Source organism: Panthera pardus, unplaced genomic scaffold (genome assembly GCF_024362965.1).
Source record: "Panthera pardus isolate Hobbes unplaced genomic scaffold, ASM2436296v1 HiC_scaffold_26, whole genome shotgun sequence".
NCBI classification, from domain to species: Eukaryota; Metazoa; Chordata; class Mammalia; order Carnivora; family Felidae; genus Panthera; species Panthera pardus.
Genome location: NW_026526832.1, coordinates 1186387 through 1214081, shown reverse-complemented (window position 1 = coordinate 1214081; position 27695 = coordinate 1186387). Strand labels below are relative to the sequence as shown.

At 49.5% G+C, this 27695-nt stretch overlaps 1 protein-coding gene across 5 annotated transcripts; it reads left to right on the top strand.

Annotated features, from left to right (window-relative positions):
- Window positions 1–12565: 12565 nt before the first annotated feature.
- On the top strand, window positions 12566–21871 carry SFTPB (surfactant protein B). Of its 5 annotated transcripts, none has more exons than XM_053890899.1 (11): window positions 12566–12700; window positions 13026–13153; window positions 13476–13547; window positions 13937–14062; window positions 14646–14798; window positions 15051–15140; window positions 17643–17757; window positions 17915–18075; window positions 18963–19043; window positions 19555–19639; window positions 19772–21871. In XM_053890899.1, exons 1-10 carry the CDS (start codon window positions 12637–12639, stop codon window positions 19615–19617), a joined length of 1053 nt encoding a protein of 350 aa, XP_053746874.1. In that variant the 5' UTR covers window positions 12566–12636; the 3' UTR covers window positions 19618–19639; window positions 19772–21871. The 5 variants fall into 5 exon arrangements, with proteins under 5 accessions (XP_053746874.1, XP_053746872.1, XP_053746871.1 ...); XM_053890897.1 differs by having other exon boundaries at window positions 17574–17757; window positions 20979–21871; XM_053890896.1 differs by having other exon boundaries at window positions 17574–17757; window positions 20586–21871.
- The last annotated feature ends 5824 nt before the right edge of the window (window positions 21872–27695 follow it).

Here is a 27695-nt window from a genome sequence, read left to right as displayed (position 1 = left end):
CATGGGGTTCCCTGGATTGGCCCATTGCAAGTCAAGCCCAGACCCTTCAGGATTTCCTGTGTGAATGTCATTGCTTTGTGTATCCTCTGTAAGAAATCTTGGCTTTCTCCAAGACCATGAATGTTTCCTCTTGATTTCTTCTAGGTTTTATAGTTGTTTCTCTTTTTTTTTAAATATTTTTTAATGTTTATTTATTTTTGAGAGAGACAGAGACAGAATGTGAGTGGTTAGGGGCAGAGAGAGAGAGGGAGACACAGAATCTGAGGCAGGCTCCAGGCTCCGAGCTGTCAGGACAGAGCCCGACGCGGGGCTCGAACCCACAAGCTGTGAGCTCACAGGTCACACCCCCTCTCTGCCCCAACCCCACTACCTCTCTCTCTCTCTCTCTCTTGCAAAAGAAAAAAGATGCTCAACATCACAAATCATCAAGGAAATACAAATCAAATGGCTAGAATCAAAAAGACAAGAAATAACAAGTGTTGCTGAGGGTGTGGAGAAAAGGGAGTCTTCACCCACTGTTGGCAGGCTTGTAAATTGGTGCAGCCACTTTGGAAACGATATGGAGGTTCTTCAAAAAATTACAAATGGAAATACCATATGATCCAGTAATTCTTTTACTTGGTATGTACTCAAAGAAAACAAAAATACTATTCAAAAAGATACATGCACCCCTATGTTTACTGCAGCATTATTTACGATAGCCAAGATATGGAAGCAACCCAAGTGTCCACGGATAGATGAGTGGATGAAGAAGGTGTAGTATATACACACAGTGGAATTTGACTCAGCCAAAAACACAATGAGATCTTGCCATTTGCAACAACGTCGAATAGACCTATGGGTGTCGTGCCAAGTGAAGTAAAACAGAGAAAGACAAATACCATATGAGCTCACTTATATGTGGAATCTTAAAAGCAAAACAAATAAAAGGCAGAACCAGATCTATAAAAACAGGGAACAAACTGATTGTTGCCTGAGGGGAGCATCTTGAGGAGATGGACACAATGGAAAAATGGGAGTGGGAGACACAGTAATGGACCGAATCAGTCACAGGCACAAAACAGTCACAGGAATATACGTACAGCGTATGGAATATAGTCAATGGTATTGCAATAACATCGCATGGTGATGGCTGGTAGTTTCCCCTGTGGTGACATACAGACTGTCATATCTCTATGTTGTACACCTGAAACTAATGTAATACTGTGTGTCAACTATGTTGTTGTTGGGGGGGGGGGATAATTAATTGATTAAATAATTAATCAATTGAAAAATGAAATTACACTGCAGATATTTTAATTACTGTAATAATTTATATACCAAAAGTATACATAAAGCATACCTTATATACTAAATATATATGAACTACTAAAGACAATACTTAACTTTAGAAATTAAATCAACAAGTAAAATATCACATTGTAATTCTCATTTTAATTTTGTTAGAATGAAACATTGACATGAAGAACGTTTACGCCTTTCTAGTCACTTTTCCAACCGTGAGCATAGCATGGCCTTTTGTTCTTCCAAGTCATCTTTTGTGTCTCTCAAAAGTGTCCTGGGAAGAATCTCAGGCACAGGAACCAAGCTCCAGCAGTGCGGCTGCCAAGGTGACCACAGGACATTTCCTCAGCATCTCCCAGGCGCAGCCACGGGACAGATCTGCCTTGCCAGGAAGGTTGAGCTGCGAGGAATCGTTCCTCCTCCCACACTGTGCCAGGACCCTGAGCTTATTCGTGGGGCATGTGGCCACAACAAAATGAATGCAGGGAACCAGAAGTTCATGAAAGGCAGTAAAGAGGGAATGAAATCAGAAGACCATCACAGAAAGACCCAGCAGAGAAAGCACAGGAGAGAAAACAGGGAAGCAGGGTTTGAGTGTGTGTATTTCAGCAGACCGCCTGAAATTTAACTACACACGACTGCTTTCACTTTACAGAATGGCTCTGTTCACTGGACCGAACCAGCGCCTCCATGTGTAACTGTGCTCTACTTGGTTATACTTGGGGAAACAGCACTAAATGTCCTCACAGTTGGAATGAGAATAAAAACGCCCTTCCGAATGTTATGGACTACGTGCACATTTCACTAGCATTCATCCATCTGTGAATTTCAGTGACCACTTCCACTGTGTTCTATTTCAGGGATGTGTAATTTTAGGCCTCAGGCTCTGGAGACCTCTGTACTCCAATTATTTACATCTGCCTACTTACTCCAATGATTCCCTTTACCGCCAGCTTTTTGCATTATCCAGCTTTCCTGATAGTTTGTGCAGATTAGCACCTGCATTTCTCTAAAATCACCAACTCTCCACTCAGGTGTCAAAACCTATTTTTATTTCTTTACTGTAATTTCATTTTTTCTTTACGATAATTTTAATTTGGATTTTGGTCCTTGCTGATGTTTTGAGAGATCCAGCAACTGATCAAAGCCTGAGGCACAGAAGCTTTCTTCTTTCACGGTCCTCTCTACGTGAGCATTCAGGATTACTGCCGTCATTTTCCACGGTGATGATTCTATGTTTGGTTTCTGGAACCTCTGGTCAGAAGTTATGACCTCAATACAGGCTGCTGGGGTGACTTCCTCTGTGAGTGAGACTATCCTATATTTTCCCTTTTCATCCCATCCAATTATGATGTGAGCTCTAGAAAATACTCTTCTCCAAACTGATCCTGTGTTCTCTTGGTACCTGCTTACCAACTCTGCTACTTCAAGCAATCATCCTTTTACTTAAAGTACACACTCCAGTGTATTTTGGGAAGACCAATCCCTGGTTGTACTTTGTCAATAGTTTTCTCGTTGCTACAGTTTTAAGAGACATCAAAATACTTGAGGTTGCATTTGTCAACTGGAAATGCTGCTTTGTTTCACTTACAGTTCATGATCAATAATAATATATGAATGATTTGGGGACACTGGGAAGTCCAATTGGTTAAGCGTCCGACTTCGGCTCAGGTCATGATCTCCTGGTTCGTGGGTTCGAACACCATGTCCGGCTCTGTGCTGACAGTTCAGAGCCTGGAGTCTGCTTCAGATTCTGTGTCTCCCTCTCTCTCTTGCCCCTCCCCACTCTCACTCTGTGTCTCTCTCTCTCTCTCTCAAAATCTAAACATTTAAAAATTTTTAATAATTTGTGAATGACTTAACAAATTAGTTTTACCCTTAACACTGATCAAAACTTACAACTACAATAAGAATCCTTTTTAAAATGGGAAAGAATGATGAGCTGGGACGTATAAAAAAGAACTGAACTGAAGGTTTCCCCCCTAAACTTTATACTTTTTCATAATGTATCTTTTGGGGATATAATTCTATTTATTACATAATGTTTTCTTTTACAAATAAAATAACTCTAGGAAATGTGTTTACACTTGTTTGGGAACACTGTATATTACCAATATCACTTTGATTCAATCAGTGAAATGAGTTAACATTTGGCCATACTGATATTTGTGTTACCCAACGAAGTACTCTGTGCAAGCTTTCTGTAAACATGAGATTCACTGTTAACTCTAAATACAAACTTAAGTAAACATTTTTATCAAATAATAATAATTAAAAAAAGGAACTCCAAGCAGTAGCTCACCGCTCAAAATATAAACAAGAGAGAAGAAAGCAAGAACAAAGACCTTTGGGTGGCTACCCAAAGTCTACCTTTGGGTGGTTTGACTCACCCTTCGTGTTTCCCTCCTTCTTGCTGGAGAGGTTGAAAAGTTGCACTCACATTTCTCAGAACTCATTGCACCTTGGGTCTGGAGGAAATCAGGATCTACAGACAGATGCAACCCTGTGGGGTGTGGGAGGCTGACCCCAAGGGCCGCCTCTCCGGCTCTTTCTGACTGTTTTGGCTGGTAAGCAATGTCCTGGAAATGTGAGGTTTGGGAGAAGGAGGCCTACCAGTACCCAAAGGCTTCTTAAGTTGGGCTTTGCAATCCCCAGACGGCAGCTTTGGATGTGTGTCCTTGAACTCTGAACTCAGGGGCAACCTCAGAGACACCTATTGCTCTAGGCCTATTCCTTGAGGCCCAATCCAGAACCAGCTCCTTCAGTCCTACTTAGAGTTTGTAAGGACGTAATTCCTTCTTTCAAGTCCCTTCCTCTTGAGAGCCCTGGTGTTGTCCTGTTTTCTGCACTGAGCCCTGCCTGAGACAGCTTTCATTATCCCTGTAATCCTCCTGTAAAAGAAGTGGCAGTGGACTAACATACTCTACCAGAGATGAGCATCTCCGTCACTGCACTGTGTCCTCTATATATTCAGGGTACCCTGGGAGTGTGGTGGGCACTCATGCATGTGCACACATACACACATGCACATGCGTTTGTTCCTTCTGTTAACCCGATGATTTAACCTGCCAGGGTTGTGGTCAGCAGGATGCAGTCGTACCTTTGAAGAGTAGATCATGGTCAAGGTGACTCAGATTATGCTGGGAGGCTGAATGCCAGTTTTTCCCATCACTCCCCATGTCCAAGTGGAGTTGGGTCAATAATGCAGCCTCTTTGGGCAGGGCTCCTGGGTGGCTTAGTTGGTTAAGCGTCCAACTTCGCCTCAGGTCATAATCTCACAGTTCGTGAGTTCGAGCCCTGTGTCAGGCTCAGTGCTGACTGCTCAGAGCCTGGAGCCTGCTTCAGATTCTGTCTCCCTCTCTCTGCTCCTCCCCTGCTCACACTCTGTCTGTCTCTCTCTCTCTCTCTCGCAAAAATAAATAAAGACATTAAAAAAAAATTTTTTTTAATGCAGCCTCTCAGTGTCCTTTAGGAGTTTCTCTCCATTTTGTTTCCAGAAGCCCCTGACCCATACAGTGTTGTCTCCAAGGGCCCCCTCATGCAACATGGTGAGAAATCACTTCAATTGCCCTCGTCAGCCCATGGCTATATCAATTTTCTCTTGTCGCTGTAGCAATTACCATAAACATACTAGCTTAACACAACACCCGTTTAGGGCCTGACCGTTCCTTCTTCTGAAATCTGGGTGGACTCAACCTGTTCCTCTGCTCTGGGTCTCTCAAGGTCAAATCAAGGTGTTGGCTGCTCAGGCTCTTATCTGGGAAGAATCTACTTCCAAGGTCATTCAGGTTGTTGGCAGAATTCAGTTTCCTGGGCTTGTAGGACTGAAGTTCCCATTTGCTTACCATCTGTCAGCTGAGGGTCGTTCTCAGCTCCTAGAGGCTGCTGGCATTCCCTGGCTCATGACCCCCTCTGTCTTCAATGCCAGCAATAGCGGATCAAGTCCTTCTCTGCTTTGCATCTCTGCAAGTACCATCTTTCTGTGTACCACTGAACACACACATACTCACAAATGCCCACAGCCATCCTTCTGGCTCTTTCTTCTACTCTGCTTGGATCCCCATGCTACCACCTGCCACTGGAGAGCTCTTTCTCCCTTCTCTGTTCTATCATCAACGAGTTTCTGATTTAAAATTTTTCACTTCTATTTATGAATAGCATGAGGAAAATCTTTAAATTTTTTAGTTACAAAAAGCACAAGGAAATCAAATATAATCATTCCCCACCACCATACCCCACTATTCCATAGCCTCTTCCTCAGGGGAAACTACTGTTAAAACTTTCTTTTATCTTTCCATACAAGCATAGTACACATACATTGTTCCATTCTTAATTATGGAACGGAAAACATATTCAGGAATGTGCACAAAACAAAATGGGCAGCTCAATTGTTTCCTTTGAAGGAAACAACTCTGTAACCACCACTCTGGCCAAGAACCCTGCCAGCACCCCAGAAGTCCCTTCCATCTCTTCCCTTATGGCAATGCTACCCTGACCTTAATGGTACTCATGACCTTGCTTGACTCTGTAGTAATCATCTGAGCACATGCTCTTAAACACTATAGTCCTGTTTTCTCTAGTATTGTAATGTACGTAAATAGAATGAGACATAATGCATTCTCTTGTGTCTGACGTCTGATCAGCATTAATGTGTAAGAGATTCATGCATGGTATTGTGTGTGTGAGGAGTTTGTTCGTTTCTATTGCCAGGCACTATTCCACTGTGCAAATATTCCATAATTTATCTACTGTCCTGTTGATAGATATTTTGAGTTATTATCAATTTTGACCTTCCGGTACATACTAATTACCTTTCTTTCTCCAACTTTGAGATATAGTTAAAGTACACTCACCTGCATACATTTATTGTAACAACTTTGTCAGTTTTGTTACATCTCTGCACCTATCAATCCGTTGAGACAGTCAAGAAGGTGGACACGTCCATCACTTCCTTGTGTCTTTTTGGATGGATGGATGGATGGATGGATGGATGGATGGATGATGGATGGATGGATGGATGGAGTTGATCTGGAAGGAAGTGACTGAAGGAAATCTGAATGATACATGGGTTGGATGCATGGATGGATGGATGATTGGAAGCAGATCCACATGGTATAGGTTCCTCTAATATTTTGGATGCATCTCTCTGGAACTACATGTTCCAGACATACTTTATGTATCAACTGACTCTAAAAGCCCTTTCCAATGCTTGGGCAGCCTCCCGACCCTGGAAGCCTGACTGTTGGTTAGAAATGACCAGCATACCTGCTTTGTGTTTTGGATAGAAGCTCCTGAATGCACCACTCTGATCAACTAGGCATTGCAGATGGGGAGGGCTGATTCTTGAACCTCTCTGGTGTTCCTGATCAAAACTGAGCTCACACTCCAGGCCACATGGTCCCCACCACCTGAGTGATAACTCAGAGTGTGACACAGAGGAGAGATCGAGGGTTTCTCATAGAGTTAGCAAACCTCATCGGAACTGCCCCTGACCAATTTCTCAAGTTCCCAGGCCACAAGAGGGGCCCAGCTTCACCCAGGCCTCTTTTCTCAGATTTTAATTCTTTTATCTCCTTTTCTGCCTCATGTCCATCTTCTATTCATAACTTCACAAACTTCTCATAATCTCCCATCCCAGCATCACCCCTACATGGGCCCTATCCTTTGAGAAGCTCCAAAGTCACTGGCAACTTGCATCTCTGGCTTCTAGGATTGGTGAGACCTTGGCTCCAGAGGCCTTCAAAGTGGGCTTCTTATACCCCTTCTGAGTCCACCTCTCCCCCCCTCACCACCCTCACCTACCAGCTCCATCCCAGAATCACTGACATGACTCTGGCTTCCCCTATGGCCTCACTTGGATATTGGCTTTTGTCAGTATATACCTGCTACCTGAATCTTGCCTCGTCCACTGCTCTGTTACAGTGCCTGACCCACTCTTTCTAGGAAAGCAACCTGACAGCGAAGAGCTGTCACAAAGGACAGATGCTCAATGGGGACAAGAGGAGGGGAGATGGACTCCAGTGGGGGGAACTCACAGACCCCCTTGGAGGATACGGGATTTAATCTGCATAGAAAAGATGGAAAGATTTGACTGACTTCCTTCTTCTCTTGCTTTCTCCCTTCTTCCTTCTTCCTTTCATTCTGTCTTTGGTTTAGATTATTTGGGCTGCACCCAAGAAATATCTCACTAGAAATTGTATGAGCAGTCAAAAAGCATTCAGAATTACTTAATTCTGTCAGGTCAGGACTCCGAACTGTTTCTCTGGGCTTCTCCTGTCTCTCCTTCCTTGGGACAGTATGGTGGCTATCACTCCAACATCATATCTTTGCATGGGCATGTCCACAGGGAGAAAGAAGCATTTTGTTCCCAACTGTCTCTTAACCAGGAAGGACACATTGCTCAGAAATACACCCACGTTTGCAGCCCCCGGAGGACTTCTGCTGGACCAGAATGTGAACACATGTTTACCCCAAAGTAATTACTGGTAAAGGGGATGGGCTTAACCTAATCATGGAGCAGAGACTAGGGCAGAGACTCAGCTCTCCTAATACCCAGAAACTGTGTTCTTCCCAAAAGCCTCTATAAGAGACTGTTTTTAGGCAAACAGGCTTGAAAGATGGAATGAATGTATAAAGGGCCCACAGTGACCACCTGGCTGAATACAGAGAGGCCCACGGGGCAACCCACCTCAAAATATCCATAGGCCCCACTGAACAATGGGCTACTTACAACCAGGTGCAGTTACCAAATAACAGAAAATTCCAAATATTGCCATCCCTCCTCACCTTCCCTTTTTAAAAAAAGCCTCCTTCCACTACCTCCTTGCAGGCAGCCTCTCCTCTGCTGTCCTGCACGCCACTCGCATGCAGTACATTCGATAAACTTCTGTCTCCTTTGTTCTGCCTCTGGTGAATTCTTTCACCTCCCTTGCCACCAGCTTGCACTCACTCGTTGCCCCACATTTGGGGGGTGCCAATTCTATAGAGAGACACCCCATTTAGACACCACAGCCTCTACCTGTATCAGACCCTTTGGTCACAGAAAACAAAAACACGCACAGCAATGCTGACCAGTAACCATGAGGCCCTGTACATGGCAGATGTTAATTCGGATTTGCAAGCGTAGGCAAAGGCTGTTGGTGTAGGAGAGGGAGATGGATGGGCTGAGTATGGTGGGCAACTGTGTGCTTTCTGAGAGCTCCCTTGCAAATTACCAAACTGAATGAATTAAAACAAAAGAAATGTATCCCCACATGGGGCAAAGGCTAAAAGGCCAGCCATCACCACACACTGAGCCCCATATTCTGCAGTCACTATTTGCAAGGAGCCTCAGTTGCCTCCTCCATCGAATGAGAACAAAACAAGCCCCATACCAGCCCAGCGTGCTCCTTCCCAGGCCTTTGCAGGAGATGCTCCTTCTGCCCGGAGTGCTTCTCCGATCCCAACACCCATCTGACCAGCCCAACTCCTAGGCTTCCTGAAGTCTCTGCCCAGTGGTCCCGCCACCACCACCACCAACCCCCCCCCACCCCGCCCCGCCAAGAGAGCCTCCCCTCTCTTCCTGGGCCTAGTGGCTACCCCTACTCTAATCACTGCTCTGTGGCCCCCAAGGTACTTGAAGTCCACAAGGACAGTGACCACTGTGCTTCCAACTCCCAGACCATTAACCAGTATTTGGTCAAATGAATCAATCAGTGAGAATTCTGTTATAAACTCCAAGCTTCCCTGCCCTCCCTCCCTCCCCAGGGAAATTCCTTCATTGGAAAGAACTTAGAAGAAAGAAGCAATGCTATAGGAGAGGCTCCCATGAGGCTTCCCAAGGTGGCATTTCCAGACATTCCCTGGGTTTTACCCCTAAACCATAAACTGCATGGGAATAAATCAAGTCCAGATGGGGATGGGGATGGTGAGGGACAACAGTCTTAAGCCCCTAGTGAGCAGCCCAGAGCCTGTGGTGAGCAGCGATGTCACATAGACGCAGCCCAGAGCCACAGAAGAGTGACAAGGAAGTGGGCTCTCGCCTGCACCTCCACACGGACACCCCAGAGATTTGGTCATAGAACCTGTAACAGCACATATCTGCTGCCCGTGTCAGCCCCCAGTTCTCTCTAGCCCAGACTCCTCACGTTTTCCACAGACAGAGAATCAAGCCTGGCAACTACACTGCACTAAAAATGAATTCATTTACTGGGGAGCCTGGGTGGCTCAGTCAGTTGAGCATCCAACTCTTCATTTTGGCTCAGGTCACGATCTCACAGTTCATGGGATCAACCCCTGCCTCAGGGCCTGCTTGGGATTCTCGCTCTCCCTCTCTCTCTGACCATCCCCTGCTCATGTGCACGCATACTCTCTCTCTCTTTCAAAATAAGTAAGTAAACTTTAAAAAAAAAAAAAAAGAAATCATTTACAAAAGAAAAGGAAAGAAAAAAGAAAAACAAACTTTGCTCCACCCCAGCTGGCTTTCTCCCTCTCTATCTCTCTCTCTCTTCCTCCTATCATCAATTTTTCAGAATTGTTGTAAAATATACATAGATGAAATTTACCATTTTTACCACTTTTAGGTACATCATTCGGTGGCAGGTAAGTGCAGGGACAACTTTGTGAAGAACTGTTTTGCACAGTCTGCTTTTCCAGCAACTGTACCTCTTCACATTCCTGCCAGTAACACACTGGCGTCCCAGTTCTGCACATCCTCACCAACATTTGTCCTTTCTGGCTTTTTAAGAACAGCCACCCTAGAGGGTGTGAAGGGAGGCTTCATTTGCTGCAGGCCACTGCGCCTTGAGTAGTTGAGTCCCCTCTCTGCAATGCACCATTAATTTGAGTCTTTACACCTTTGCTGTCCCACCAGCAGCTGACACAGCTCTGATCTCCCAATTCAAATTCCAGTGGACTCCACCGGAGCCTGTGCATTGATTCTCTTTGGGGCAGGTGTCTAGCTGGCTCTGGCCAGGGATGGAGTGAGATGATCCACGGGCCTTCTGCTTCCAGGAGGGTGCCGAAGCCACTTTCTTGCTGGGGGCAGGCAAGAACAGACTGGTGGGCACAATGGGGACCCAGACCAGTATAGACAGAGGGAGAGGCAGGAGGCAGGAGTGAAAACAGAGTGATCACCAGGAACTGGCCTTCAGAAATGTCAATTGTCTACACACCAAGAGGGGAGCCATCTCTTATCAACAAACTCAAGTTCACGAGGGTCCCAGATCCTGGATGGCTAACAGTGTTTGGAGTTTTTTGTTTTTTTGTTTCGTTTTGTTTTGTTTTGTTTTTTCCAGAATTTGGGCCAGGAGGCAGTGGACAGATCTGTGCAGGCTGCATCCACACCCCATGAAAAGCCAAACTTTAATCAGATATGGTGGTGACAGTGGTGTCGGAGCAAAGGGACCCGGGTACCATCCTGGGGACCATGAGGCAGGGCACCCGCACTGCTGCCTGCTTTCCCCCGCCACCTCGCCACCTGGGCCAGGGTCTCTGCAATGGTTGGCTTTCTGGGTTTTCTCTAATTTATGCTTTTGGATGACAATTCTCAGCAGTGGGGAGAATCCAACCCCTCTTGGAGGATTCGATGGAAGCCACAGACCTGCTATCTACAAAACATACAGTTTTGTATTCACTTGGGTGGATGTGAGACCATGCTGTGTGTCCAACGCCATTCCCCTTTCCCTTGGGCAAAGAAGAACAGTGCACCTGCCAGCCTGCCGTGTGGTTAAAAGGAACCTCTGACTGAGTTCTGGACAATGAGCTGACAGCAGAAATGATGGGCACCCCTCCCAGGCCCAGCCCCCACACTGTCCTCATATCTTCCAGTCTTCCTCTCCTTGCCCTGCCGGCCAGAGGTAGAGGATCCCGGGGAAGACTTCCAGCCCTGCAGACAGGAAGACAGACAGAGGGAGGAGCCTGGGCTCCCGAATGACCTTGGGAAGCAGAGCCTCCCCACCCAAGACAACCTGCGCTGCCCAGGGACTTAAGTGAGAAACCACCATGGATGCTACTGGCCTTGAGGGCTCCTTGTTAGAGCTGTGAGACTCCACTGAGTAGTGTCCCCTGGAGGCAGCCATCCGCAAAGCCCGCTTTGCTGCTCACTCAGTCCTGATTGCATCCGGCTTGGCTCCTTTGTTCCACACCTAGTAAACTACTAGCACATTCCAGTCCCACCTTCCTGGAGTGTACCCACGTCACCCTGTTCCCAATCTTTCATCACCCATTGACACACGCTCCCTGATGGCAACTGTGTTTCTCATACTGGCAGGGGCTTGAGGCCCACAGAAACCACACAAATGGCTGGGGGACCCCCAGCGTGTCACATGACCATCCTGTGCACAGTGGCACTAACTCCCGCCCCACTGGCACCATGAGTATCAGGGCGCTTCTTGGAACACAGATGCCAGGAGCCTCCACTGCAGAGGGTGCCTCAGTCATCAGATAAACTGATCGCCAAGATGGTGACAAGGAGCTAAGAAGCTAATGCTCTCTACCCCTGCACTCACAGTAGTGTCTGCCCCTTGGCAGGTGGTGAGCTTGTCCCCAGGGTGCACGTCCCCCCCCCCCCCAATGGGACCTGACCCTGGAGCCTGTGCCGCTGCAGAGGACACTTTCTTTCTCCTGAACCACCAGCTGTGCCCAGCCCCCACCCTGGAGGGGTCCCTAGGGGACATAGGCAGCATCACTGGACAGGGCTGCTCAGAGACACTCTGGAAATCTCATCCCCACAGCCTTGTCTCAGACTCTTGGGACCTTGGGGGGTTTTGTTTGTTCGTTTCATGTAAATGCTCTCTTGAGTAATGACAATCATGAGTCCCTAGAACCAGAGGAATTTTCTGGGAAAAGAGTAAGGAGAGGGTAGAGGTAGGTGGCCTAGGATGGTCCTGGGTTTGCTCCTTCAGTGCTTGCCCAGGGTCAAGAGCCAGGCAGGAAGCCCTTCAAAGCTTGCTCAAGAGTGGAGGAGGCTCGAGGGACGGGGGAAGAAATGGGAGGGGGCTCATTCTGGTTGCCCTGGCCCTGCCTCAGTCTCCTCCATAGCCCAGAGAGATGGGACCAGATGTGGACACTCAGAAGCCGCCAGTAGTCCAGGCTCATGGGACTCAGGGCAGGAGGACAGAAGAGCGGGAACTGGGCATCAAGCAGGAGTCGGTAGTGGAGAGATGGTGGCTGGCAGGAGTGTCACTGCTCAGAAGAGGCAGGGATCAAAGCACCTGGAGGGCTCTCCAGGGCAAAGGCAAACACTGAGGTCCCTGCTGCTCCCACAGAGCCCTGCCCCCACACCCCCCCCCCCGCCACACACCCGCACCCCCCCCCCCCCCGCCTATTATAAGGGCCCCCGCCCAAGCAGGGTATCCAGGCTGTGGAGGTGACATGGCCAAGTCACACCTGCTGCCGTGGCTGCTGCTGCTCTCCACACTCTGTGGCCCAGGCGCTGGTGAGTCTCCCCAGCCTCTCCTCACCTCCCTCTCACCTGGGGCCAGGTGAGACATCCTGGGCATCTCCATGCTTACTGAGCTCTGGCTCTGAACCAGGCATATCCCTACTTTGTACAATAGCCCCATTTCAAGATGAGCTCAGAGAGGCTCCAGGACTTGTCCAAGGTTCCACAGCTGGTGGGCGCTAGAGCAGGAAAGCAGAGCTATCTGACTTCACTGTGTTTAATGGCCAACTGCTCCCAGTAAATTGGATTTGGAGATTGGGTGAAGTCAGAGTGCCAGATGTGGCCTAAATTCCAAGGTTTCTCTGGCCCCAAACTGCAGCTGACCGGACCGCCTCATCTCTTACTTGTGCCCGGGGCCCTGAGTTCTGGTGCCAAAGCCTGGAGCAAGCCTTGCAGTGTAGAGCGCTGGGCCACTGCCTACAGGAAGTCTGGGGTTACGTAAGAGCTGTGAGTACCACCCATGGATGCACCGAGACTGGAAGTCTGGTATAAAGGGTGTTAGGTAACCTCTGGATGGACTTGTGGGGATTCAAGCCCCACTAGGGGAGGAATAGGATGGATGGGATGGGATGGATAGGATGGGATGGGATGGGATAAGATGGGATGGATAGGATGGGATGAATGGGATGGGATGGGATGGAATAAGATGGGAGGCAGTTGCCTGTGCCTTAGAGTGTCCTGTCAGCCTCTACCTGCTCTGTTAGCCTAACACACCTGAGCTGGGGGCATGCCCCCCACTCAAGTGCCCCACCTGGGGCCCCCTCCCCAGGATGACCTGTGCCAGGAATGCGAGGACATCGTCCGCATCCTCACCAAGATGACCAAGGAGGCCATTTTACAGGTGATGAGGCCCAAATCCTGGATGAAGCTTATGGGCCAACAGCTGGGGGACAGAGCAGGGCACAGAGGTTAGCCCCCTATAGGAGCCATTTCCAGGCCAAAAGTGAGGCTCAGGTCTGCCTGGGGACTCCAGGATCCTCCTGGCCAGGAGAGGGCCCCGGGAGTGAGCTCAGCAGCACAGCCATAAATCGTCTTTCCTAAGGGGGAAGAGCCCTCCCTATATCCAACTACTTAATTCCTTGGCACTCTCTGAACTCTAGAGCCCTGGGAGAGGGTGGCCAGTCCGCCTGGTGGTGGTCCTGCATCCAAGGACTCGGGTGGGGACAGATCTCAGAGAGGCCAGCCTGACTGTCCCTTCTCCAACCTTGTCGGCCTCCCACTGCCTCCCAGGACTCGATACGGAAATTCTTGGAGCGTGAGTGTGACGTTCTCCCCTTGAAGCTGCTCGTGCCCCAGTGCCATCACATGCTCGACACCTACTTCCCAGTGGTCATCGACTATTTCCAGAACCAGATTGTGAGAGCCCAGCAACCTCACCTCCAACCTGCCTCCTTGCACAGCCCCCATGCCCACTCATGCCGAGTTACCCACACATACAACACCCCAGCCCCCCCGCCCCCATGTTCCACCCATGGCCTTTCCAGGAAATGCAGTGGTCCTCAGCCAGGTGCCCCAGATCACAGCCCTACCTGCTCCGCTATACCATACAGAGTGGGCCTGCACGGTGGGCTTATAAAGACCCACCACACACCCTCACACCCTTCACACACACTCATACTACACACTCAGTCTCACGTAGAACCCACACCATCACTCATACATACAAACACACTCTCACACCCATGCTTGCACTCATCCATTCTCACAAACATACACCCTCGTGCTCATTCACACACGTTCCCGGACACCTGCCCAAACACTCCACACAGACCCACCTCTGCCTTTGAGCTCCCCCACCCTTGCCACAGAACCCTAAGCCACAGCTCCCAACCAGCCTGCTGGCCTCCACTCCAGGCTCAAAGCCAGTGGTCTTAGTACAAGTCCTTGAGCCAGGCTGGGCGGAAGTGGGCTCCCTCCCTCACCCTGCATTGTGCCCTAGAACCCAAAGGTCATCTGCAAGTACCTGGGCCTGTGCAGACCTGAGCGTCCAGAGCCAGGGCAAGAGCCGGAGCTGTCAGACCCCCTGCTGGACAAGCTGACCCTCCCCGTGCTGCCCAGAGCCCTCCAGGCGAGGCCTGGGCCTCATACACAGGTGAGGGAGGCCCCCTGCACTGCTGGCCCCTCATACCAGACAGATGGGAATCCAGAGAGCTGGGGCCACAGCCAAGGCCCATAAGTGTTTGCTCTGGGAAGGGCAGAGCCAGAAAGGGAAAAGACGCTCTAAGCAGGGCCTAAAGCAGGAAGGGGAAAGGAGGAGGGGGGGGGGGGGGGGCGGAGCCCGGAGAATGCCTTCTCCCAGTGTCCAGCCCAGCAGGCCTCACCTGGAGGCGATTCTCTCCCCAAGGACCTCATGGAGCAGCGGTTCCCCATCCCCCTCCCCTTCTGCTGGCTCTGCAGGATGCTGATCAAGCGAATCCAAGCCATGATTCCCAAGGTGAGGCATCCAGGAATACTCGGAGCTGCTCTGCTCTGCAGGCCCTTCCACAGCTCCACCCTCCCCCACTCCTCCTCACACCCATCAAGAGAAGTAGGCAGGGGGGAGACATCGGTGCATTGCCCCCTCACAAGGGACCCCGGAGCTCAGGCTCAGGACCCGGGGGCTGCCGGGGCCTAGGGTTCACTCAACAATTGTAAAGCTCCCCCGTCTATGCCAGGCATTGTCCCTACTTTGAACAAAAATGAAAATGACCCAGGTCCTGTCCTCCAGCAGCTCATCATCTGATAGCAAAGAATCCCAGTTGTCTCCGTAGGAAAGGTGCTTTAATTTGTCAAAAGGAGAATTTCTGCAGGTGCATTCCCCATCCCTACCCGCGCCAAACTTGGGAGTCTCCCAGACCTGTAGTGACCATGACCCAGGGTCTCCTCGGCCCAGGGCTGCCCTGCCTTGGAATAGGGTACAAGGTAGCGAGGCCCTGCCCCCTGAGCTCTTCCCAGATGGCAGCTTGCAGTCCTCCTGGCACTGAGGGCTCACAGCAGCGGACAAGGTCCCCACTTTCCCAAGTTGGCACTGTGGGGGGAAAGGGTTTTTGCAGTTAGGTTCAGAGCAGAGAATCAAAACCGATGACGAGAGGGGCTGAGCTGGTTGGTCAGGGAGAGTTTCTGGGGAGGTGGGGATTAAGAGGACAAGGCCCTGACAGACGAAGGGTCACGGTCAAGAACAGGCATGGCAAGCCTGAGGAACAGAGAGCCAGTGTGGCCATGGCAGGTGGGCCCCAGCAGAGCAGTTGGAGAAGGGGACAGAGGGGCAGGCACTGCTGGGCCATGCGGAAATATCTAAGCCAAGTTAGGAAACACTGGCTTTTGTTGTGAATGCAATCTGCAGCTCTGGAAGGATTTCAAGCAGGGGGATACCGTGATCTGATTCGCGCTTTAGAAAGATGGCTCTCCTACAGTTTGAAGAGCGGATTGGGCAGGTGGGAGGCAAGAATGAAAGGAGAACATTAAGGAGATGATTGCAGTCACCACGGTGAGAGAAGGCGGGCTCACTGGGACTGGGTGACGGGAGGGGCCTGGGAGTGAGGATCTAGGATGGACAACTGCCTTGAGGAACGGGCTCTTTGGTGATGCCACCAGTTGAGATGCATAAACTTGAGAATATACAGGCTTGACCAGAAAACTAAAGCGCTCCTTAGCCATGAAGTCCAAGACGCCTCTGTGCCCTACAAAAGGAGATGTTAAGCAGGTAGCTGAATACCCCCAAGCCTCAGGGGAAACCTCAGGTCCAGAGACATCCATCTGAGAGTTGCTGGCTGTGGACAAGATTTAAATCTGAGGGAAAGAGTAGGGACATCCAGGGACATGGTGTGGACAGGGTGGAGGAGAAGGCCTGGTTCAGCAAGGGGAAATGCCAGCACCAAAGCATAAGCAACAGCCAGGAAGGAGCAGCAGGGGAGGGGAGGGCACAGTATGGCATGATGTCATAGAACCAGAGAGAGAAGGAAGCATTTCAAGAAGGAGGGGCTGAGAGCTGCTGTGAGGTGGAGGCAGGCACGACCAGTGTGATGGGGACAGAGGCCCGAATGGAGTGGGCCCCAGGGAGAAGGGAGGACAAGAAGTAGAATGGCAAATATCCACAATTCCTTCAAGAAGCTTCTCCGGGAAGGGAGGCAGAGACAAGTGAGTCATGTCTGTGTGCCGATGAGACTGGCCAGCAGGTGGGAGAAGCAGTGAGGTGGGGGGAGAGCGTAACATAGGGGTGAAGTACTTGAGAAGGTAGGGGCAGGTGTCCAGTGCGCGACAGGCTGGCCTTTGATAGAGCAGGACCACTCCTCTGTCACTAAAGTGGGGAGGTTGAGCCAAGTGTGGATTCTGACACAAGCAGGTGCGAGTATTTGGTGAAATGTATCCCTTCGGAAGGTAGGACACCCCAGAGATGTGCAGTTCACTGTGTCCCGCTCCCAACTCCACCTTCCCAGCAATGGGGGCAGTGGGACCGTGAGCAGGGGTAGACCCAAGGCCAGTCTGTGGCATCCAGCTTCTTTACGCGTATTGATTGAATGAATAAAGGATGAGCGAATGAGCCAGAGTGCTCATCACCTCTGCCTCTCTCCTTGCCCTTCAGCTAGGAGGCTGAGTTTGGGATCAGCATGGGCTGGGGAAACTCCTTGCTTCCCCCAGGGGCTCCTGAAACCAGGGACATGCTGGCTCCAGAAGCCACAAATGAGAGCTAATCCACCTTCAGGGAAACATAGCAAGCCCTGGGTCTGCAGGGAGAAGATACAGGTCTGATTGCACCTATGCCCCGGGCCACCATATGGCCTTGGTGATGCTCACCTGTCTGAGAACAGGGTAGAACAACTAGCGCTGGGCATGGAGTAGATCCTGCCAGGGAAGGTCCCACCCCGCCCTCTCTCTGCCCCCACCCCAGGGTGTGCTGGCCATGACCGTGGGCCAGGTGTGTCACATTGTACCCCTGGTGGTGGGGGGCATCTGCCAGTGCCTGGCCGAGCGCTACACCGTCCTCCTGCTGGACGCACTGCTGGGCCGCGTGCTGCCCCAGCTGGTCTGTGGCCTCGTCCTCCGCTGCTCCAACGAGGACGGTGCTGGCCCAGGTGAGCCTGCTGCCTCAGCTCCCTCCCACTGCCCACTCTTCTCTTCCCCTGCCCCTGGCCTTGCACTACCCTCCCCCTCCCCAGTCCCCCCACACTGCACCAAGCAGGACAGGAACTGAGTACCTCTGTGGAGCAGTCTTCACTGTGTCCTCTCTAGTCCTCACAGCTCTGGAGTCCCTGCCTGGAGAATGGCTACCTGAAGAGTCCACGTGCCACCTCTGCATGTTTGTAACCAGCCAGGCAGGGAACAGCAGTGGGCCGGCCATGCTGCAGGCAATACGCCAGGCCTGCCTCAGCTCCTGGCCGGACAGGCAAAAGGTGCGGGACAGGCACGTGGGGGACTTGGGACCCTGGGCCTGCCCACAGTAGCGGTTGAGCCCAGGAAAGTCTTCCCAGTCAGAGACACACAGAGTGGTCTGACCACTGCCCTTGGGGAGCTCAGCCGGACAGGCCAGGGACCAAAAAAACACGGAACAATAACTCAGGGCAAAACCTGCTAAGGTCACAAGTTGCCTCTGGACGAAGGGCTCGGGCTCCAGAGGACCTGCAGGCCTCCCTCCTGGGCAAAGAATGAGGCCCAGTTATCTATGAGGAGCTGAATAACACCAGGGCCCACTGGAGCAGAAGGGGGCCTGGCCTTCTCTCCAGGGCCCCCGTCTTGTCTTCGCCCCATCCCTCCTCTCAGTGTAACTCACTGGGGACAAACCCACCTATGGAGAGGGCTGGGCTTGAAGGTCCCAGAGTCCAGGACTCAGAGTCCATACAGTAAATTCCCTTCACAAAGTAAAACCCTGAGGGAAGCCTAATGACTACCTTCTCAGGAGGCAGGTTTCTGTATGGTACCGCCCTGCTCAGTGATGTTTAGGGCTCCCCACCGCCCACCAACATCAGGTTGCCAAGACCAGAAGAGCTTTAAATTGGGGGGGGGGGATGGGGAGTTGGTGGCACAGGTCAGCCCCTGTGCCTGAGTTTCAAAGCCCTCATCTCCAGTGTCTCTGGCTTTCCCAACAGAAACCCTCCATTTCAGCCCATGCCGGCTCGTTCACAGCCAGAGCTGCTCAGTGGAGGCTGATGGCTGGATCTCCACTGGGTCAGGAGGGAGCCCTGGGGAGATCCAGATAAGGGGAGAGGCCAGGACGGTTAGGTGGGAGAGTCTTGCAATGGGCCCGGTTCTACCCCACGCCTGTTTCTGTCCCCTTCCTCAGTGTGAACAATTTGTGGAGCAGCACATGCCCCAGCTGCAGACCCTAGTGTCCAGGGGTGGGGATGCCCACACCACCTGCCAGGTATGCTCACCCTCCCAGCTGGTGCTGGGACTTTCCTCAGATCCCAGAGCCCCCACCCTCTCTCGTCCATGATCTTCAGAGGCCCTGCTCCTCTGGGCCCAGGGCAACCCCAGGAGGGCAGGCCCAGGACTGGGAGGTCCCCCCATGCTGTTTTAACACAGAAAAGATAGTCTCGGATGGGTCAAGAAAAAGCCACAAAACAGAAAAGGAGACATATGGGAAGGGCAGCTTTAAGGAGTGTGGTCTGATGCACATTTGGGGACGGGGGTTGTTCACTGAGCAGTGTGTGCTCGGCAGGGGGTGCGAAGTGAGTGTTCTGGGGCAAGCACCCTACCTCTGCAGGCCCTAAACCCAGAAGGCCCATGGCTCAGGAATGGCTCAAGAGGTCTCACACCAACAGCACCCACCAGGTGGCAGGTGGCAAGCTGCCCCTTCCAGCTGGAGCTTCCTGTCCCCCTCGGAACTGGGAATGGGGAACAGGCCTCAGGCCCTCATGCTGTCCCTGTGGCAGGTCCTGGGGGTGTGTGGGACCACGTCCAGTCCTCTCCAGTGCATCCACATTCCTCACTTCTGATGAGAACTCAAAGCCATGCCAGGTGAGTCCAGGCTTTCTAGCTGAGGGAGGAAGAGGTGGGTGGGTCCTGCACCCATCAGGACAGGGAGCCCCCTGCTCCCCAAGCAGGAAGAGGTGCCCAGTGCTGCTGGTTGCCCTATGCTCCTCCTCACAGGCCACAGCTCAAGGCTCCTGAGGGTCGCTGACAACACCACTTCAAGAATGGCCTCTCTCACACCCTCTCCTCAGAATCCTTGCCGCTGGTGCCAGGCCCAGCTCCCACCTCCCCTGCCCTGTCCCAGGCCCTCAAGGGGAGCTGCAGCCACCCTCTGCACCCACTGATGCTCTGTATTTGATGTACCAAGCCCAACCTTTCCTGAGGTTCAGGGGAAATCAGACTTTGCTGCACAAAAATGTCGTCTCCTCCGACACCAGGAGCCCCACCATCATCGGATCCCGCCTTCCAGAGACGCACTTCTCTCTCCCTATCATTGTCCAAGTCAGAGGTAGCACCTTGGAGCGTGAGGGGCGAGTCAGATGCAGCCTCTGTGACCAGGTGCCCCAGGACAGGGAAATGAACCTGAGAGCGACAGACATAGCAACCATGGGCTTGAAGTGTCACTGAGAACAAACCTGGCCCACTTTGCCAATATGCTCAGAGCCAGCCCCTAACATGACAGCCATTTATCCATTTGTTCACTCATTTTTTTAAAAAAACGTGGGTGCCTTTGGCCAGGCCACATTCTAGGCACAAGATCTACAGATGGGAATAAAACAATGAACCCCGTGCCTTCCTGGAGCTCAAGCCCCAGGTTCCGACTCTTCCTGCTCCTGAATCACAAGCCCCTGTAGGGGAGGGAGCGTCTGCCCCAACTCAGACCTATCCCACAGGGACCAGATTAATGTTTCCCTCCATCCTAATGACAGCTGAGGGGAACCCTGAGGGCCGGGGAGCTGCCCAGGGGACCAGGGCAGTGTCCTCTCCCCAGCAACCAGGGCTTCCGGGACCAGGAAGAGCTGGGTCTTCCAGCCTGTTGAAACAGGAAAAGCAACGGATTGACACAGAGGACCTGAGCTCTGATCCCAACTCTGCCATCAACTGGCCATGAATCCCCAGCCAAGATATGTTGCCCCCTCCCTGCCTCTCATTCTCCTCAGAGGCAAAGGAGGATCGAATAAGGTGGTCTCTAGGATTCTTGGGTTCTTGCATGTGACAAGGCTCCTCCTCAGGCTCCCTGCCGCCTGCCCACACTGAGAAACACCCTTCACTCCCACAGTCACCTTCCCCACCTCCTTTCCTCAGAAAGACGTTAAGCTGGTGCACCACAAACCTGCAGCTTGTAACCTCAGTCCTGTGTCAGTCTTACCTGTCCTGTCTCTAGCCACAGCCCAAGCCAGTGCGACTTCCATCCTCTCTGGGTGTGAGGTACAGCCAAGGCAGCATCTGCTGAAAGAGGTCTGCAAGGGGGGGCCTCCGGCCTGGGAACTTCCGGCCAGACTTCACACTGCGCTGGAGCCAGTCCAGTTCCTACAACACCCAGGAGCTGGGTCCAGGGGAACCCATCAGCCACACAGTCCCTCCCTGGCTCCCAGACGACAACGGGGTAGAAACTGGGGCCTGCCTCACTTGATCTCCACGTGTGCAAGATACTGGCTTTTACAATTATTTTGCTAATACTTTCACAAAGTTCAAATTCAGAAGAATAAAAAAAAATGGGAACATAAAGTACCATAAAAGATGGATAGATGAAGTCAAACTTTTTTTTAAAAATCAGGTCGCAGGGCTCAAGCATGGTGTAAAGCTGACTGGAGAAACTTTCATTATTTGAAATGTTCTGCAGCTTAAGAGCTGTCACTTTAAGATGTAAAAAGGGGTTTTCTTTTTATCTTTTTGTAAAGTGAGCTTCCAACTTTTGATTGAAATTCCAGCATGACTCCATTTCTGCTAGGATTTCTCCCCTCAAAGCTCAGTTGGGGCACGTGCTAAAAATCGGTTCCTCTGTACTACAATACCTGTAACAATTCTAATAACATCTATTGCTTCATACTAAAAGGAAAAAGTTGTTTAAGAGGCCCCCCCCCCCCCAGGGTACCTAGTCATTCTCCTCCTTCACAGAGTAGATGCCCACAGTGCATCCTGTAATGGCTTCCAGCCTGCCCCCACCCCTTCTCCCAAAGAGTCCACTCACTGTGATGAGATGAGGTGGTTAGGGTACCAAAAACTCAAAATACACACCAAAACAAAAAACTGAATAAACCTTTACCATTAAAGATCTAGGTGCCTGGAAGTGCCTCTTTATTTATAAAAGAACTTTTGTCATGTGTCCTGTTATGAAAGAAATACATGTTTAGTATCGAAAACTCAGAAAGGAGTGGAAATCACCCACAATCCTACCAATCCCAGAAAAGGACTAGAGCAGGATGTATACTTTGACACTGAGCTATAGACAGCACATTTTTAATCCATTTTCCCCACATCTGTGCCATTCAAGCTCCAGGGAAAAGCTTTCTATACAATGTGCTCTTGGGGTAAGGATGTTGTACACAAATCCTTGGCCTTTGAATTTGAACTTTTAAGAGGATTTTTGTAAAACTATAGCAGTCTATTGTCTTGGAAGCCATTATTTCAATTACAAGACTAACACTCTCTTCTAAAGAGAAGAGAGTTTCAAATTTTTTAAAAACTTGGCTGTGAAGACGGTGAGACAAAGCATGAAGGAGGTGAGGCATTGATAATTTACCACCAAAGGGGCATCTAGGTGGCTCAGGTGATTAAGTGTCCGACTTCGGCTCAGGTCATGATCTCACAGCTCGAGGGTTTGAGCCCCACATCGGGCTTTGTGCTGACAGTGCGGAGCCTGCTTGGGATTCTCTCTCTGCCCCTTCCCTTCTCTCTCTGTCTCTCAAAATAAATAAATAAACAGTTTAAAAAATAAACAAAATAATTTACCACTGAAGCCAGTGTGGGAACGAGCTCCTGATAATGGAAGAGGAGGCTTCATTCAACAGGAGGTCAGGAATCGAGCAGCCGGTGGAAGGAGAGAACTGCAGGAAGTGGCTACAGCTGAGACTCAGAGGGTCCCTAAGACACACCCAGTATCCTGCACCCCCAGAGCAGGGTAGGAAAGGAGAAGCCCCAGGAGGTGTGGGGGCCTAAGAGCAGAGAGGACTTTCCAGGGTGCAGCATGAGGAGAACACAAGTCCTTTAGAGAAGGCTGCCTCCAACAGGAGATTAGAAAGAGTACAAAACACAGCCTTACAGAGGGACCTAGGCAGACAGGCCTGAGGACTGCCTCAGAGAGTGCTCCCTGCAGTGACACAGAAGAGCAACTCCACCCCCATAGCCCAAGAAGCCATCCAAATCAGCTCTGGACAAAATGGTGGGCCCACAAGAGCCCGTGACTGGGGACAAAGCACTGACAGATCTTGTGGACCTTGAGAAGAGCAGGCACACAGAGAGGGAGACCTAGAGGACCAGGGAGAGCACCATCACCAATACCTCTCCTCATGACCAGGCAGCTGGTAAACCATTCCCAGAGAAAAGGGAAGGAGGATCCAGTGGTTAGGAACCCAAGAGGAGCTGACTATTAAACAAGGAACTGAGTCACTTTCAAATGGAAATATTATATTTTGGGGGCTTAAGAGCCAAAATGAATTCAGTTATAAAGAAATAAAGACAGTTACTTTTATGTCCCCCTGATTAATAACAGATTTAAAATCCACAACACAATCATTATAACATTTTACTATAGGCCATTCCAAACTTTTCTCTGCACATACACAAAAATAGACACAACAGATTTACAACAATGGAAACATCCTACACATGCTGCTTTGTAAACTGAACAACTGCTTTGTTCATTTAAAAATAATCTTTTTGGGGGCACCTGCCTCAGTCAGTGGAGAGTGTGATCCTTGATCTCAGGATTGTGAGTTTGAACCCCACTGGGTATAGAGATTACTTAAAAATAAAATCTTAAGGGGCGCCTGGGTGGCTTAGTCAGTTAAGTGTCCACCTTCAGCTCAGGTCATGATCTCACAGTTCGTCAGTTCAAGCCCTGCGCTGGGCTCTGTGCTGACAGCTCAGAGCCTGGAGTCTGCTTCAGTTTCTGTGTCTCCCTCTCTCTCTGTTCCTCCCTCATTTGCACTCTTTCTCTCTCAAAAATAAATTTAACAACCATTAAAAAAAATTTTTTTTAATCTTTAAAAGATAATAAAAATAATAAGTAAAATAAAAATAAAATAAAATAAAGCAAAATAAAATAAAATAAAAATAATCTTTCCAGGTCAAGATAGTCATCTGTCATCACTGGTAACTGTCACATGATATATTTTTTTCTGGATACAAACTCTTCGCTTTTTTAAACAACTACTGTCAACAGTGTGGTGGAAAATAAAAATCCTGGCTCTTGCATCTTTATTTACTAGTCTATTTTCTTGAAGTCAATCCCAAGACATGAACTTTTGGGGACAAAAACTATGCACATCTTTACTTTTAATATAGGCTGCATTACCGAACTACCCCTCTGCACCAGCTGTACCAATTTCTATCCCAATAGCAAACGCGTACCCCTTCTCCACTCTCAACAAAGCTAAGTAGTAGCAATCTTTCAAATCTTTGCTAATCTAAAATATAAAAATGACCTCCCTGGTTGTTCTACTTTGCATTTCTTCAGTTACTAAGTGAACTTTTTTACATGTTCGTTAGCCATTTACATTTTACCTTTTATGAAATGTCTATTTGGGGCTTTTGCCCAATTTTCCATGGAACTATTCTTTTTATTGTCTTGCCAGTAAAAAGATATCAGGTAAATTCATTTCTTTACTTCACGTTGCAAAATTTACCGTCACGGCAGCTCTTTCTGCCCATGGGTCCTGTCCCCGTGCTTTCATAAATTAAACAACTTTTTGTACCCCTCCCCCCCAAACTTTACCCTGTCATGTCTTTTATATTTAGGTTGTGTTTTCCACGTGTCTATCTCTTCTTTTGTGACTTCTGGCTAAGAAAACATGAATTCCACTTCTTTCTCATGTATGGTTCAGACCAGCCAGAGCCTGAAGGCTCCAAAAGTGGAAGCAAATGTGGAGATCACAGTCATAAAAACATATGACTCTGGTTTAGACAGCAGTGGTGGAAGCAAGCCACGTGTCACCCACAAAGGACCTGAAGCTTCTGCACACAGAACATGACGGTCAGCTCTGACAGTGGTCCCCACCCTTTCAGGGAATGGTGTCTATTGTCACCATCTTGGGTGGGTTTAAAGAGAGAAAAATATTTGTGTGAAAGAAGGGTATGGAGAACACACACTTAGCACTATATAATTTGCTCGATGAACATTAACAACTAACTCTTAAGTACCAAGCATTTCCCTAGGGCTGGGCACAAAAGAAACAGTTCCTATCTGCCCTTTTGGAACTTAGAGTCTAGCTGGGAAGACAGACACTAATCAAAGAATCACAGGGGGAAAAAAAAACGAATACCTCAGGTGTGATACGTGCTATCAATCAGAGATAAACGGTACTGAGGAGGTATGAGAGGTCAGAGAGGTGAAGAAAGAGCAAGTTAAAAGGGAAAGAGCACCCCTAGCAGAGGAAGCAGATGGCATAAAGGCCTGCATTTTGTGGCACATCTGAGCGATGGAACGAATGACAGTGAGCCTGGGATCAAGGACCAGAAGAAACTTCCCAAGTGAGGCTGAGAGGCTAAGGACTTCCATCTTTATCCTAAGAGCCAACAAAATGTCTTCAGTGGGAGATCGGGGTATGGGGGAGAAACACTTGGTTAGGTGTGTGCTTTAAAGGACTGGTCTGGCCAAAGTGTGAATGAATTGGGGGGGAGGGGACAAGGGAATGGGATGAGACCTGTTAGAGGACCACTGTAAACAGCAACTAGCAAGAGCTTAGACTAGAATGACAGGGCCTGTGCAGAAGTCACATGGATCAGATGGGGACTCCAATTGAAGCTATTGTCCCAAATACAGCATCTTTACTGACACAGCACTGCCCCTGGCCCTTGGCATGCTGCTTTGGCTCCTTTCTCTCCATACCAGTTTATAAAGCTCACCAGAAATAGTTGCTTTCACCTGGCAAGCCCAACAGTACACCTTCACAGTGTTGCCTCAGGACAATGTCTATTCTCTTGCTCTACAATAATGCCATTCACAGACATCTTGATCACCCTGACTTCCACAAAATATCACACTAGTGTACTATACTATTGACATTATGATGATGTCATTTGAAGAACAGGAAATAACAAGTATTTTTTTTAAGTTTATTTATTTTGAGAGAGACAGACAGTGCCAGTGGGGGAGGGACCAAGAGGGAGGGAAAGAGAGAAAGAATCCCAAGCAGGCTCCACTCTGCCAGCTGCAGAGCCTGACATGGGGCTCAAACCCACGAGCCATGAGATCATAGCCTAAGCTGAAACCAAGAGTCAGACACTTAAGCAACTGAGACACTCAGATGCCCCAGGTACTTTAGGTATCTTAGTAAGACATAAGCAAACAAGACAGTGAGATTTAACCCTAGAACAGTTCAGGGGCCTGCCACCTCAGAGAAGTTTCTGGGGTCTACAGTGTGGTCTAGAGTATAACAAAATAACCCCTCCTTTGTGAAAGACAGGTTGCTGTACTTCACAGCACCTGTCACCACAACCCTACCACCTGCCCAGGCAGGTCCAAAGAAAAAGGGCCAATGTTTGGTAGGGTTTTTTGGTTTTTGGGGTTTTTTTTGCTTCTGGAGACAACATATACCACATTTGTGTGCCAACAGAGGCTTATACATGGGCTCAACAACACAGACTTCCCCCTCCCCGACCCGAGCAGCATTTCTGAATATCTAATTTGCCAACAGCAAGAATTAACAGTGAGTATGGCACTATTCCTTGTGGGCATCAGCCAGCTACCTGGTGCAGGCTGATTATACCCTCTGTTATGGAGGCAGAGATCTGTCCTCAGAGGAATAGAAACACATTCTGGATATGGATTTGCCTTCCCTGCCCCTGTTTCTAGGAGCAACACCATCCCATGGATTCTCAGAATGCCTCATCAACCATCTTGGCATTTCATGCAGCAACTGGTGAAGGAACTGTCTTCACAGCAAAGGATGCTCAGCAATGGGCTCATGTCCATAGATTTAACTGGCCTTAACACATACACCTATCATCTGGAAGGAGCTAGCCTCACTGAAAGGTAGAATGGCTTACTGAAAACTCGGCTACAATACCAGCCGGTGCTCATCTTACAGGATGCAGTACATGCTTTGATTCATTATTCGGTGCTCTCTCCCCCATCGCCAAAATACATAGATCTAAAAAATGGGTGGATGTTGGTGTGATTCCTCTTTTACACCTAACAACCTTGCAGGATTTTTGCTTCTGTCCCAGCAACTTTAAGCTTTACTTGTTTAGAGATCTTCATTCCCAAGAGAGAAATGCTTCCACCAGAGAAAACAATAATGGTTCAACTCAGAAGAGCAGACTATCACATGGACATTTGGGGCTCCTTATGCTACTAACCCAACTAGGCGGGTGGGGGGGGAGGGGGGGAAGGGAGGGACAGGTGGAGAGTGTCATCGCCTTGTCAGAGTGACTGATCCTGATTCCCAAGATAAAATTGGGTTGCTCTTACAAAATGCAGGCAAGATGGCCTATGTCCAGTAGTAAAGGTTAACAGAAAACTACAGCAACCCAAAGGGGGTGGGGGGGCAGGATGATTAGTCAGGTCCTTAGGGACTAAAGATCTGGGTCACCCTCCCAGGTACACAGCTCCAACCAGCTCAGGCTCGGGCTGAGGGCAGACTAGATTCAGAAGGAGGAATGGAAGAAGTATGCATATCAATTGCAGCCTTTGCCCTGTTACAGAAATACTGACTGTAACTTTATTTTCTACTTGCTTGTTATATACACATGATAATGTGTAGATGGAAACCATTTTTTCTCTCCTTTCCACTTTTTTTTTTTTAACGTTTATTTATTTTTGAGACAGAGAGAGACAGAGCATGAATGGCAGAGGGGCAGAGAGAGAGGGAGACACAGAATCGGAAGCAGGCTCCAGGCTCCGAGCCATCAGCCCAGAGCCTGACGCGGGCCTCAAACC